At 41.9% G+C, this 15,108-nt stretch overlaps 1 protein-coding gene across 2 annotated transcripts in view; it reads right to left on the bottom strand.

The window, feature by feature from the left end:
- EXPH5 (exophilin 5) overlaps positions 1–15,108 on the bottom strand; it is a 79,226-nt gene that overhangs the window by 22,997 nt on the left and 41,121 nt on the right. Inside the window, exons 2-3 of one of the 2 annotated variants that reach the window (XM_004585212.3) lie at positions 8,782–8,942; positions 5,595–5,757 (exon numbers count right to left, since the gene is read on the bottom strand). In XM_004585212.3, coding sequence (XP_004585269.2) covers positions 5,595–5,757; positions 8,782–8,942 — 324 coding nt within the window. Of the gene's footprint in view, positions 1–4,581; positions 4,787–5,594; positions 5,758–8,781; positions 8,943–15,108 lie in introns of those variants that run through there. The other variant, XM_058663947.1, reaches the window with a different exon arrangement.

The raw sequence follows: 15,108 nt of genomic DNA, 5'->3' as shown, positions 1-15,108 counted from the left end.
CTGGCTTGTCCCCTCAAATGTGTTCCTTGTGTAACAGCAGATGCCAAGTTTCTCAGCCATGGCAGTTAGACTTCTTCATTGTGTTGGTCAGATGACTGGACCATATCTTTAGCAGCATTGCTGACCTCTGCCCACCAGATGCCAATTTTTCCTCTCTTTTTGGTTGTAAAAATCAAAACTATTTTCAAATATTGTCAAATGATCCTTAGGGACAAAACTGTCTTTGGTTAGAAACTCTGAGGTCAAATGTTCTTTCTGAACTGACAATCTGATTATATCATTTCTTCACTTGAAAACTTCATTGGAAAAAATTCATGCACGTGTACACTAATTTGAAATACTTAGAAATGTTAATGTTTGTCCAGATCAGCAGGTTGTGGGTGATTTTATCTGTTATACATAGATAATAAGGGAAAGAACGGTTATATAACCTTAGGCATCACTAACTACATGCCTCTGTCCACAGGATCAAATCCAAATTCTTTAGTATTGCACTGCATACATAAGCTCCTGTGTTTTGGCCTTGCCAACTTCTGCTCCTTCTCTTATCAGTCCTTACCTATACTGTGTCATTAAATCTCAGTGATGTAGAATCATTCTTGCTTTCTCTAGTCTCAACTTTTGCTGTGTCATTCCTTTTGCATGGTGTAGCCTCTGGACTTGTTAATCGCTTAGCTTAATTCCAAACACTGGCTCTCCTCTTCCAAGAATCCTCAGGATTCTCTAGTATGAGTGAAGTTCTCCTGTTTGTTCTCCTGACAGGAACACTGTATGAGAGCCCGGCATGATAGCTTAGCGGTTAAAGTCCTCGCCTTGAATGCACCAGGATTACATATGGGCGCCGGTTCTAATCCCGGCAGCTCCACTTCCCATCCAGCTCCCTGCTTGTGGCCTGGGAAAGCAGTCTAGGATGGCCGAAAGCCTTGGGACCCTGCACCCGCGTGAGAGACCCGGAAAAGGCTCCTGGCTTTGGATTGGCTCAGTTCCAGCCGTTGCGGCCGCTTGTGGAGTGTACCATTGGACGGATCTTCCCCTCTCTCTCCTCTTATCTGTATATCTGCCTTTCTAATAAAAATAAATCTTTAAAAAAAAAAGGACACTGTATGAACTATGTCATAATGCAGCCACCCGTGTTTTCATCTGTTACGCAGGTGGCAGCCAGGCCACATCACAGGTGAAGTCTACAGAACACCTCTTCCTCTAGACTCCTGATTGTCATTTACAGGAAATTTCTGTAATAAATAGTAACAACTGGCCCTCCCTAGAATCCTATGTTCTACCTCTTGCCTGACTGCAGCTAAGAATTTGGCAGTCCTCACTGGGTTATAAAATCTCAACAAAGGACTTTGCTTCATTTTCACTATTTTATCTCCAGCACTAAACAAATTATTGGACTCAAGGTAATAACTTTGATAAAAGCTTCATAAATACATGAAAGGGTGGCTATCACTTGTGACTACTATCACTCGTTCTAAGAATTTTGACAACCCTATCATTACAGGAATAAGCTAAGCTAAAGTGGTTCCCAAACCTGAGTGAGCATCCAGGAAATGAAGTAAGTCAAGCTGCTGTGCCCTACTTAATGTTTTCTGAAACTGAATCCCTAGCTTGAGGCCTGATTATCTGGTATTATCTTAAAACTACTGATGAGAGTCTAATAATGATCGACCAGATCACCTGGGAAGCAAATCATTGGTCACCCAGGGAGAAACTCAAAGCCACTCCCCTAATCTCACTTCTTTCCAGCTGCCTAACTGTGGACACCACACCTGGGATCCCGGAAGGAGCTGGCCAAAGAAAGCGCCTGCTTACTCAGACTTCCCACAAGCCTAGATGTCTCAGATCCCTGCATCATCCAGTCCAAGCAGAGGAATCAATTAGAAAAGAGGAAAGGAAAAATGGAAGAGAAAGACAGCGAGCGCGGAAAACAAAAACAAAAACAGACTGCCGTTTAAAATTTCCAAAATAGTATTTGCTCTTTTGCTTACGCAAGGGAAGATGCAGTTGCATGACCTAGTCTGTGAACGCCCTGTGGATCAGGCAAATATGGGCATGTCTGAAGAGCAGCTTGGTGGAGCCATCAAAGCTCTTCACGTCCTACAGCAACAGAGTAGTGGGTACGCAAACACTCATGCCAAGACGGCCATGCTACTCATCACAACCCTGTGGTGAGCAAAGCACTGCATGGAGAGCCCTGTGAGCATTCTCACAGGGAAGAAGTGACCTGAACTGTACATGCTATTCATGAGCCTTTTGAGCTGATTCCCTTGTACTTCACCTTTCCTTAATCCTTGGAACTAGCACAAGGAAAAGAGTGAGGGGAAAAACTTCATGAGAACAAACAGGCAGCATGTGGTTGTATCACTTTGATTTGGGAAGGTGTGTGGCCAGAATAAGTGCTCCCTGAGAGTGTGATCTCATGGTGGAGCCCAATGGAGGAGCATAGATCAGAGAACAGCAATGCATATCACTTGTTCATAATGGGGAAGGGTCCTGGAAGGGCTTGCGCTTACGACAAGAATGGAACACTCAGGGACAAACATGGTTTTGTCTTGCACACTTGGATACTTGCTGAACTGTATGAAAGGAAGCTGCAAAATAATGCAGTCACTAAAATTCCATGGTTGTGGGTTGATCACCTTATGTCATAAGCATTGGACACCTCATTACAAGAGAAGAAATGGGACTTATGGAAAAATTCTGGGGGAAAGCTGCATACAATATATGTATTCTTTTCTTGAATTTATTAGCTAACAGCAAATAAATCAAAACACAAACAGAAAATATTTTTCTTTCTTCCTGAGGTTGGGGGCAGATCAATCCTTAACAATGTGATTATGTTATCATAGTGGAGCTGGCATTGTGCTGTAGTGCATATAGCCGCCTGTAATGCCAGCTTCCATGTGGATGCTAGTTTGTGTCCCAAACTGCTCCACTTCTGATCCAACTTCCTGCTAATAGCCTAGGAAAAAAGAGCAAGACGGCTCAAGTACTTGTGACCCTGCCACACACATGGAGACCCAGATGAAACTCCTGGCTCTTGATTTCAGCATAGCCCAACCTTGGCCATGTGGCCATCTAGGGAGTGAACCAGAAGATGAAAGATCTGTGTCTTTCCCTGTCTCTCTGTCTCCATAACTCTGACTTTCAAACAAATTTTCTTAAGTTATAATGCTATAATTTGGGAATGTATAAATTTGGAAGAATAAATCATATTGTTAATATATTTTATGCCCCTTTCAAAAATAAATTCATGAGGCTGCTGTCTTCCTATGGCTTTTTTGAATCCATTGATTTTAGAAAGTTGGAGTGTCAAGAAGTTACCAAATGCTTTTATTGTCTGGGCCTTAAGGTGAAGACATGTATCTGGTAAAATTAAGACCATTTCCTTCAGTCTCACTGCTCAGTTAAACCCAAAGCTAACTTTTAAAAACAGGAAAACGATTTCTCTGACAGTCAAGTATTTTTAAGGCTGAATAGAAGATGGACATTTGCACGCAGGAGCTGATTGTTTTCCTCCGTTTTGCAAAAGATCTTCTAACCTGCTCTGCTGCCCTGCTCTTCAGGGCACCTAGTGTGACAAAGTCAAGCAAGCCCATGTTGACTTGAGCAAGTAGGAACCTGACCGCCGCCCTGCACTCCCAAGCCCTTCGGCGGTCCCTCCCAGTGTGCTCGCTGGCAAGGAGCAGATCCTGGCGTAGAGCATGGACTTGGAAGGTTGATTTTGTGTTTTTGGAAGATCAGAGCTGCCCGAGGAAGCCCAGTTTTCCTGAGATGAAAGTCCCCTCAGCATGTCTGATTCATTGTTGATAACATTGCCTTAAATACTGCTTCCTCCACAGGTAGGATTTAGGCCCAAAGGGCACATTCAAATTTAAAAATAAAGGACATGTTTTAACATTTTGTCTTCTGAGGTCTCCAAGGAGCCCAAAATATACTGCCCTTATATTTTACACCAATAGAATCGATAAATATTTATAAACACCAATGGTAATGTGAGGGTAAAGGTGATAGCCCCTTTTCGGTTTTGAAATTAAAATGGAATTAAGTGAATAGTTTTGAAAATCGCTATACACACACGCTTTAATGATGTAATGTGATTTCTGCACTCCGTGTTGTGTACTTCAGTTCACCTTGCTAAAAGCAAGATGTCATTTTGGTATCTAAGAAGGAAACTTGCCAGGCAGAATTTTCCAAATTTTCTTTTTTTTTTTCCTCCAATTTATGTGTAACCAAAATGTATGACACTGAGTATGAATATTATAGATCTTTTATCTTGTTTGACCCACTTGTATAGTAACTTCTAATATGAACTTGGAAATAACTTGTCCACAGATTTAAACAGGTCCCTCGACTTTTCCCAGTTTAACAGTGTTCGACTGTTAGCTATTTAAATCTCTGCCTCAAAGGAAATCACTTACAATATAAATTATATCACAAATATTAGCTGTCCTACAGACTGGATATATTTCTTTCCTCCTTAAAAGCAGCACTTTCCAAGCATAGAAAACACAATCTTCAATCCCACAAATAAGAGAAGTACTGGTACTGCAAACATTTTTACAAAGAAAAGCGACTCACCTACTCCCACAGTTTTTGTTGGCATGGGACTCTGGCAGAGGTAGACACGCAAACCTACATTCTGTTCAGCTCTCCGTGATTTCATCAGACAAAAGCAGCCTCAGGTGAAGGCCAGGAGTGAAACGCCTTCCTTCTACTCTCCAGGAGGGGAGGTTCGGGCTCTGCTAAGCCAGGAGCCTCATCCCCCACTTCACCAACCTCGGCTGCCTCTTGTTTTTCAGCAACCGCGACCTCCAACACCCGTTTAGCGTGCAGCCACGCACTGTTAATGGGTTGACGGCACCCGGAACACATCACGTGCCAAGCCAACACCTTAAGGGGGTGGGAAGCTTTGCAACCGGGAAGACTTGCCAAAAATATTTTGCAGTCAGCTCAAGTGCACATTAGCCTAGCCTTGCTCTGTTTTTCACAAAACAATCCAACAACATAAGGAGACCACATGGACAGATTTTGACAATTCCAGGCTGGAAATCCTTGGGAACTATGCTGCTGCAGCTCCAGTGGCTTCCCTCCTGCACCTCACCTGTAGATTCAGGGCAACCACGTGGCAACGGCTGCTCTCAGCATTTCTGGCGACAGCAGTACCTTGATCCCTCTGTCTCAAGAGTTCTTTTTTTTTCCCCTCCACTCTATGGCTTATCTTTTATTGACTCGCATGGACTCTTTACACGCCAGTTCTCCTTAAGTTAGGGGCACACACACTCCCCAAAGGAATAGCTTGGCTTTAAATGTGTCCTCCCAGCCAAGACTTGGGCTCTTTTGCGGTAGGGAAGAGGTCAGGAGCTATTTCCTAACATTTTAGCCCACCGTACCACCAGGGACCTCTGCTATTGTCTGGAAACAGGATTTTAGGGACTCTGTTGCAGTTTCCTGTTAGCTAACTGCTGGCTCTTTTGTTATCACTTGAACTGAAATCCTAAGAACAAACATTACACATTTTGAACACAAAACAGGCTGCTGATTTCTGATGTCATGTAACCAAGGAGCTGTCACAGGATCGCAGTTTAACTCACCCTTTCTGTCCCAGCGACTGAGGCTTTAAACTCTCTTTTCCAGACTTTCTGAATGAGAACAGGGATGCAAAGGACGCCCGGAGGCTCAGCCGAGAAGCAACAGATGTTTGGTTTTTGGGGTTAGCTTCATTTTTAGATCTTGATGTTTGTAATTCCGAAGGATCTAAAAATAGAGTAAAGATTTTGCCTCGGTGAATCCTTCCCAGGTTTGAGGTTGGTGGCACTGTGGCACAGCAAGTTAAACCTCTTGCAGAGTCCGCATTCCATATAAGCTCCGGGTCCAGTCTTAGCTGTTCCTCTTCTGATTTAGTGCCTGTTAATGTGCCTGGGAAAGCAGATCAGGATGGCCCAAATGCATGGGCCCCTGCCACTCACATGACCTGGAAAAGGCCCTTGGCTCCTGGCTTTGGACTGAACCAACCCTTGCTAGTGCGGATGGCCATTTGGGGAATTACCCAGCTGATGTTTGTTACACTCTCTCTCTCTCAATTCTTTTCTCTATTAATAACCCCGCCTTTCAAATAAATAATGAAATCTTTTATATTCCTAGGTAAATACAAAATAACTCCAAAAAGTTAATAGAAACACATATTTATATAAAAAAGATACAAGCATGGATTTAAATTTCTTGCACCCAAATCAACTTTTTATTTCATAATTTTTATTCATTTAAAAGGCAGAGACAGAGAGACAGATAGGGAGCCTCTATTCGTTGGTTCACTCCCCAAAAGGCCACAAGGGCTGGAGCTGGGTGAGGCTGGAGCTGGGAGCAGGCAATCAATCCAGGCCTTTAAGTCTGGCTGGCAGAGACCCAGTTACCTAAACCTGAGTCTTCTGTCGCCCAAAGAGTGTATGTTAGTAGGAAGCTGGAATCAAGAGAAGAGTCAGGACAAGAGTCCAGCCACTCCAGTGTGGGATGTAGGCACCCCGAGAAAGTGTCGTCATTGCTTCACCAAATGCCTGCCCCAAACTTATCTTCTACTTCTCTTCCACAAAAATTTTGAAGTATTCTCACACCATAATACTTTTGGACATAGTGACTATAAATATTGAGGAATCCAAGGTCAAAGTCAAGTCACTAATGGTATGGATGGCATTAACCTAAAACTCTCAGTGTGAGTCTGTTCAGATTTACTCACTGTGGGAGTTGCGACTATTTGCCAATTTGTAAATTTAAAAATATCATTACATGTTTCATGATGTTACCTGTGTTAGTAACATGTGTAAAAAGCAGTGCAAAAGACACTTAGCTCCAATTTTGCATTTTGTAATTTCTAATGCACTGTTATTGTCATAATAGACCTCTGGAAGTAGGTTTAACTATTCTCACCTATAGATAAAAATAGTTGAGTGGTGCTGGTAGTCACAGAGGCTGTCCACAGGTATTTATGAGAGCTCATTTGTGGAGCTCACCAAAGGGACAGAGAGGGTGCCAGCTCCTCTCCTTGTCCTCTCCTCTTGTCTCCCTCCCCTCACTCTTCTGCGTCCTCCTCCTCCTGCATCACTATCCCTTTTATTCAAAAGCTCACTGTGTTATGGCTTAAGACTTTACACATATAATTTTTTAAGATTTATTTATTTTTATTACAAAGTCAGATATACAGAGAGAAGGAGAGACAGAGAGGAAGATCTTCCGTCCAATGAATCACTCCCTAAGTGACTGCAACGGCCAGTGCTGCACCGATCCAAAGCCGAGAACCAGGAACCTCTTCCGGGTCTCCCACATGGGTGAAGGGTCCCAAAGCTTTGGGCCGTCCTCCACTGCTTTCCCAGGCCACAAGCAGGGAGCTGGATGGGAAGTGGAGCTGCCGGGATTAGAACCGGCGCCCATATGGGATCCCGGTGTGCTCAAGGCGAGGACTTTAGCCGCTAGGCCACAGCGCTGGGTCCTTAAGACTTTACACATATAATTTTATTTAAATTTCATAATCACCATTTGAGGTAGCTATCATATTCATTTGAAAATGAAAAAAATCAAAATTGATTCAGAATAAATATCTCCAACAGATCCACATGGACAGACAGAAGGGAGATTTGAACCCATGCCTTTCTTGAAATCACTATGTTCCTAACCACTATGTTATGTTGCTTAGCTGTCTGATTCTAAAAAAAATACACTGCTCAGACATCATTACAATAAAATGTCAGTTTACTTTTTAAAAAAAGATTTATTTTATTTTATTATTAAAAAGGCAGACACACAGATGGAGGTCCATCTACTGGTTCACTCCCCAAGTGGCCTCAACAGCCAAGGCTGAGCTGATCTGAAGTCAGGAGCCAGTAACCTCTTCTGGGTCTCCCACATGGGTGCAGGGTCCCAAGGCTTTGGGCTGTCCTCAACTGCTTTCCCAGGCCTCAAGCAGGGAGCTGGATGGGAAGTGGAACAGCCAGGATACGAACCAGCGCCCATATGGGATCCTGGAGAATGCAAGGCGAGGATTTAGCCACTAGATTCCGAGTCCTGTCAGTTCACTTTTCAAAGTATATGCTGAACCATAATGCTAAGGGAAATGAGCCAATCCCAAAAGGTTAGATACCACATGTTTGCCTTAATTTAAGATGATATGATGTTATGTATAACATGTTATGTTATAGATGTTATGTCATATATCATATATAAACTAAAATTGAAATGTGAATGGGGGGGTCACAGAATGTGGTTAAGAAATCGCATTTATTTTTTAACATGTTGGCTGCTCAATAGTATGTCAATTCATCATTATATGATGTCAATTGTTGCTGATGGTATGTTAGTGCTTTTATTTGATCGGGATGATACTCTGCTGGCTCTGCCATCAGACCAGAGAGGGTCTCCCCAATAAGTAGTTGGACTTGACTGGACTATAAGATGATGGACTCTATGCTCGGCATATGCTTGCAAAGAGGGAATCTCAAATGAACTTGAACTATGATTAAGCAACAAGGTGGAGGAACCCACCATGTGGGGAGGGTGTGGGGAGGGGTGGGGAGAATCCCAGTTCCTACGAAATTACAACACAATGTAATTAATGAATAAACTTAATAAAAAAAAAGTATATGCTGTGTTATAAAATTTTTGTGCCTTAACAATGCTAAATGTAATAGTCCTAAATTATGGACTGGCTGATTTGGAGATCCATAGAACCTTTTTATACAATACTATGCCACAAAAGAAAAGAAAGAAAATCAATATATATATTTTTCTCACCATTTTTTGCCATTTCCTTCCTTAACCTGTGTTTAAGTGGTTGTTTCAACATTTGGCTAACATCTGTTTCATTACAAAACTTTTTCCTTTGAATCTCTTCAAACCATTCACCAGTCACTCCTTGAAGCCATCTGATATCCCTCTTTGTCTTCTGAAGTTTGCTGAAAGAAAAGAAAACATATCAATGCACTCTTCAAATTTGAAATTCATTCCCATCCAGGGCAAAGTCAAGAGAAGAGCTAAATTTTACCAAATGGAGATGCAGTATCAACTTAATCTTTTTTTAAAAAAAGTTGTACTTATTTTTATTTGAGAGGCAGATATTATACAGGGAAAGAGGGAAGAGATAGAGAGAAAGAGAGAGAGAACCTGCCTTCCATTGTACTCCCCAGATGTTTTACTCCCCAGATGGCCGCAACAACCAGAGCTGAGCTAATCATACAAAGCTAGGAGCCATGAGTTTCTTCAGGGTCTCCTACATAGGTGTAGGGGCCCAAGAACTTGGACCATTCTCCACTGTTTTCTCAGGCCATAAGCACAGAGCTGGATTGGAAATGGAGCAACTGGGACATGATATCCCGTGTGAGATGCCAGCACACAGGGTGTGGATCAGCCAGTCCCAACTTTAAAAATTTCACTCTGGGACCATAGCTGTGGTTTAAGTTGCTGTGCTGGCATCCCATAGGGGTGCCAGTTCAAGTCCTGGCTGCTCAACTTCTGATCCAGCTCCCTGCCAATGCACCTAGGAAAGCTGCAGAAAACGGCCTAAGTATTTGTGCCTCTGCACCAATGTGGGAGGGCAGGATGTAGCTCCTGATGCTGGTTTTGGCCTGGGCCAGTCCTGGCTTTGTGCTCTTCTAGGAAACCAGCATAAAGAAGATCTGTCTCTTTCTCTCTGAACTGTGCTTTTCAAATAAATAAATAAATAAATAAATAAATAAATAAATAAATAAATCTAGCTTTTAAAAATGACTCATAAGAATTTCAGCACTGCATATCAGTATAAATCTAGATGTATTTTTCTAAATATGATGACAACCTAAGGTTTTTTTTGTTGTTGTTTGCTAGTAGTTAATAGTTGACAACTGAATAATGTGCTAAAAACCAACTTATTAATCCAATAGGTTGATAAGATGTTGAATGACATGTTAAAACTAGAATATTCTGATCTGCTTACTCATTATCCCATTAAATATTTATTGAATAATGTTAAGCAATTAAACATTTATTGAAGGCCTGTGTAGGCAATGGGGATTCAACGGTGACTTTCATAGACAGAATCCTTATTTGGTCAGAGATAAAAGAAAATTGTTGAGTGTTAATTCTTGGACAACATAATTCTTTAGAGGTGAAGACCTGAAAATCCATGAATGGGCACAGAGCTGTGCATTGTAACGGACAGTGTAATTTCAGATAGACAGAAAAAGTCACCCAGCACACCAGTGTCTGTCTTACCCCTACAGAATACAAGATCTGAAACCCCATCATTTGTGATTTTTTCCTTCTCTCCTGGCCTTCTCTATTTAGTTCTATTTCAAAAGAAAGTGCTGCTTCAAGTTCTAAGTTAAACCATTGAGGGTTGTGAGATTTTTTTTTTAGGCAAGTTGTTTTTGCTGTGAGCAGGCTGCCAAGTGGCACATTTGGGGTTAAAGGTAAGGAACTGATGTGGTTATAACTCATGCTCCTGCTTGGGGCTACGATACTGCTATTTATAAAATCATTCAAGAAGGAAGCCAGAGGGTATCCTGCCCAGGCTTGCATTTTGTGGAACATTAGGTAACAACTGTGTTCTGTTTACAGAATTTGCATGGGTGCTTCCTCTTTTGTCAGCCTAACACCAGGTCACTCCTGTCATTGTTGCTGCTTCCCTTAGTGACAGAACACATTCATCGCTTCTCGACCTTTTGGCTAAGGTCAAGTGGAGAACACACTCAGATTCCTGAGGATCTGCTTCTGATCCATTCTGGCTGCTCCGATTCAGTAACACGTGCTTACTAGTGTCTGTGCTTGTATGCCACATTCACTTCCTGAGGCCCACCCCCAGCACGGCCCTCTTCCACATCTCAAAACATCCATGTTATTTCAAGGGACGCTCATGCTACCAACCTGACTTAGGAACACCCTCTATAAGCATAACCTATTAATTTCCCCTACAGACTTAATCTTTGAAAAGAAACCACCATTCATGTAATCCTAACGCAAGCACCCATTCCACAGTTAAACCCACACCCATCACTACCTGTTTCTTAAACACACTTAAACACACACCCATCACTACCTGTTTTTCTCCACCTGTGGTCAAGGACATCAGAGATTTATGCTCTCCTGTGAACACTCAAACATTTTAAAATCTGTTGTAGGAAATGTATTTTTCACCAATGACCCCACCTCAAGTACATTAATTTAACTGAACATAACATGGTTGCTAAGTAGTAATTACGCGGGCAGTGTAGATTCCTGGGGAAAGGCATGTGACAGAACATGAAGCAGGAAACAAAACAGAACATTTTCTCTATGTTTATGATGATGCAAAAAAGATGAAGCCACTTAGATACAGGAGGGAAAAAAGGCAAAACATCTGGTTGCTCACAGTATAAATAATTATGTGCCATTTCTATGTTTAGTCTTTTAACTGTTTATTCAAAAAGTATAATATGTGCAACTATTATTTCTTTTTGCTTAACTGTGGATTTCTATTTATATTGTCATTGTTCCATTACATATATATTTTAAACATTTATTTTTGGGCGTGGCATGGTGGCCTAGTGGCTAAAGTCCTCATCTTGGATGCGCCAGGATCCCATATGGTTGCCGGTTCTAATCCCGGCAGCCCCGCTTCCCATCCAGCTCCCTGCTTGTGGCCTGGGAAAGCAGTCGAGGACGGCCCAATGCATTGGGACCCTGCACCCATGTGGGAGACCTGGAAGAGGTTCCTGGCTCCTGGCTTTGGCTTGGCACAGCATGGCCATTGGGGTCACTTGGGGAGTGATTCATTGGACGGAAGATCTTCCTCTCTGTCTCTCCTCCTTTCTGTATATCTGACTTCGTAATAAAAATAAATAAATCTTTTTTAAAACTGTAAAAAATAAAAAGGTGTATTTATTTTTATTGCAAAGTCTGATTTACAGAGAGAAAACGAGACATAAATATTTGTCCATCTGCTGGTTCACTCCCCTAATGGCTGCAATGGCTGGTGCCAAGCCAATCTGAAGCCAGGAGCCAGGACCCTCCTCCAGGTCTCCAACATGGGTGCAGGGTCCCAAGGCTTTGGGCTGTCCTTTACTGCTTTCCCAGGCCACAAACGGAGCTGGAAGGAACTGGCGCCCATATGGTATCCTGGTGACCGCAAGGTGAGGATTTTAGCTACTAGACTACCACGCCAGGCCAAGTATTCATATTTTTACAATTCTAACCCTACCACCATTGCCTTTTTGCTGTGTTTTTTTCCCCTGTATTTTTCAACTAAGTGTGATAAAACTTCTTCAGCATTCATTTATGGAAGGTTTTCTATGGTGTAGTTGATGGGGTACAACAGGAAATACAGCTAATATGGCTCCAGCCTGGGGAATTTACAGTCTAACAGGAGAGAGATGTGAGGTGGCAAGCAGCAATACATTTGATTTGTTCATCTAACACATGTTTGAAACCTGGAAAAAATAGTGAATAAGTGGTTTTGTTTTATGGCTTTTCATGTAAGGGATGTATAGTAACTGTGTTGAATGCATCTTGACAATAGGATGCTGGACTGTCTGCCATTGTCCATGCCTACAATGTCAGGATACACTTAAATAGTAGAATGATGGACTTACGACTGATTGTGAAGACTATACTATTGTAATGACATGGGGGAAATTGGGGGTAGGGAAGAGTGGGAATTTGGGGAGAGGGGAAGGGAACTCCTGGAGCCTTTGGAGCTGTATCATTGCGTAATAAAATAAATTAATTTATTAAGAATAGTTAAGTCAAGTCACTGCGCTCAGGCAATTTAAATTTTGTGGGGTTGGAGGGTGTGTAGGGGTGGGGTTGGAGGAGGTGGGGAGCAGGGAGGAACAAACACTAACATGTAATTGGTGTGACAAAATGGAAGAAGGGGATTTGGTCAGAAGATTTCCCAGAGGTGATAACATGGAGCTGGAGGGATGAAGACTTAAAATGCTGGTTGTGGGCATTTTTTAATATACTTATTCTATACCTATAATGCCTAATTTAATTTAATTTCTAAGTTATTTTAAAAATATTTATCTGTATTGTTGGAAAGGCAGATTTACAGAGAGAAGGAGAGAGAGAGAAAGTTCTTTCGTTTGCTGGTTCACTCAACAAGTAGCCAGAATGGCAGGAGCTAAGCCGGATCCAAAGCTGGGAGCCAGGAGCTTCTTTTGGGTTTCCCAAGGCTTTGGGCCGTGCTCTGCTGCTTTTCCAGGCCACAAGCAGGGAGCTAGGAGGGTTGTGGAGCAGCTGGGATGTGAAGCAGTGCCCATATGCGATCCCAGCTCATGCAAGGTAAGAATTTAGCCACTAAGTTATTGTTCTGGGCCCAATACTTGATTTTATACTTGTCCATATAATATAATATAATATAATATAATATAATATAATATAATATAATATAATATAATATAAATATTATGGCTTTATCATGTAATATTTACATATTATATATAAGGCTAATATAATATTTATAATTTACTCTCACAAAGTACTGTGGGAAAGCTTTCTAGACAAAGGAGGAGCAGCTTTAGAGCAGCAAGTACGCTTAAGAAAGAAATAAGGAATGGAAATGAGAAAGGACAGGCCTAAGAGTAGGGATGGAGAGGAGGAAGCAAGCTACTAGGCTAGCCAGTGTTAGGTCAATCCTACAGTGCTTGAGCCATGAGCAGTGAGAAAGCACAGACGGCCTAGCAAAGATGTACCTAGAATGGATTACATCTTTTTTTAAAAGATTTATTTATTTTTATTGCAAAGTCAGATATATAGAGAGAGGAAAAAAGACAAAGAGGAAGATCATCCCTCTGATGATTCACTCCCCAAGTAATCGCAACAGCCAGAGTTGAGCTGATCCAAAGCCAGGAGCCAGGAGCCAGGAGCCAGGAGTCTCTTCCGGGTCTCTCACATGGGTGCAGGGTCCCAAAGCTTTGGGCTGTCCTCGACTGCTTTCCCAGGCCACAAGCAGGGAGCTGGGTAGGAAGCGGGGCTGCCTGGATTAGAACTGGGGCCGATATGGGATCCCAGCACATTCAAGGCGAGGACTTTAGCTGCTATGCCACTGTGCTGGGCCCTGGACTTCATCTTTATAGAAGCTCTTCCAGCTGCAGGTGGAACACAAACTCCAATGAGGGTCGAGATATTTGTAGGATGCAGAATGATTTTCTTGGGCCAGGATGAAAGCGGTGAGAAAGAGGAAAGCGGTGTGTTCAGAGAGACCCAGGGACTAAAACTGACGGCCAATATCTGCCAAGTGTGAAGTGATTCTGGAGAGGCACCAGATGATGGCTCAAGTGCTTGGGTATCTGCTACCCATATGGCAAATCCACACTGAATTCTCAGCTTCAGCCTGACTCAGCACCAACTACTGTAGATACTTGGAAAGTAAACTAGTGGATGAGAGATCTCTGTCTCTACTGTTTTGTGTTTGTCTTTGCAATAAAATGAAAATAAAATTTTAAATACTTAGAATTCATTTTGAAAATGCTATTCACAGAGTTCATGCCTATGCAATCTTTTTAAATAAAAAATTTTATGATACAGTTCCACAGGATCAGAGATTTCCCCTCTGCAGTCCCACTTGCCGCCCACTGATTCCCCTTTTATCATTACAACAGCATAGTCCTTCAACAGTAGTCACAAGGCCATCATTCATGTACATACTATCTTAAAAGCAGAACACTTTATCAAAATCATCTTTAGCGCCACTTATTTTTCAGAGCAATCCTTACGTACTTGCATAAAATTAAAGCTACTATGTTTTCCATAATCTACTTTTCTTCTGATTCAGGACATTGACATTCTCCCTGAAAATACTCCTGAAACGAACATTGCTGTGCATTTCCTGACAAGACAATGTTACAGGATTGGGTCAGAGTCAAATCATTTTTGTGATTCCACATACATATTACCAAAATGCTTTCTAAAATGGTTTTACTAAGACCATTCATGCTGGTAATGTGCAGGACTATCATGAGGCCCTCCTGGAAAACTATATAATTTTATTTTCCTGGCATAAGCTTCTCATGGTGCAGTGTTTGTTACTGTCAATAATATGCTTCTTTAAAATTTTTTTCTTTCCTTTGTTTAATAAAACATGCTACCGTCATTTGATAAATAGTGCGG

The sequence above is a fragment of the Ochotona princeps genome, chromosome 4 (assembly GCF_030435755.1).
Source record: "Ochotona princeps isolate mOchPri1 chromosome 4, mOchPri1.hap1, whole genome shotgun sequence".
Taxonomy (NCBI): Eukaryota; Metazoa; Chordata; class Mammalia; order Lagomorpha; family Ochotonidae; genus Ochotona; species Ochotona princeps.
This window is presented reverse-complemented; position numbering and strand designations above follow the sequence as displayed.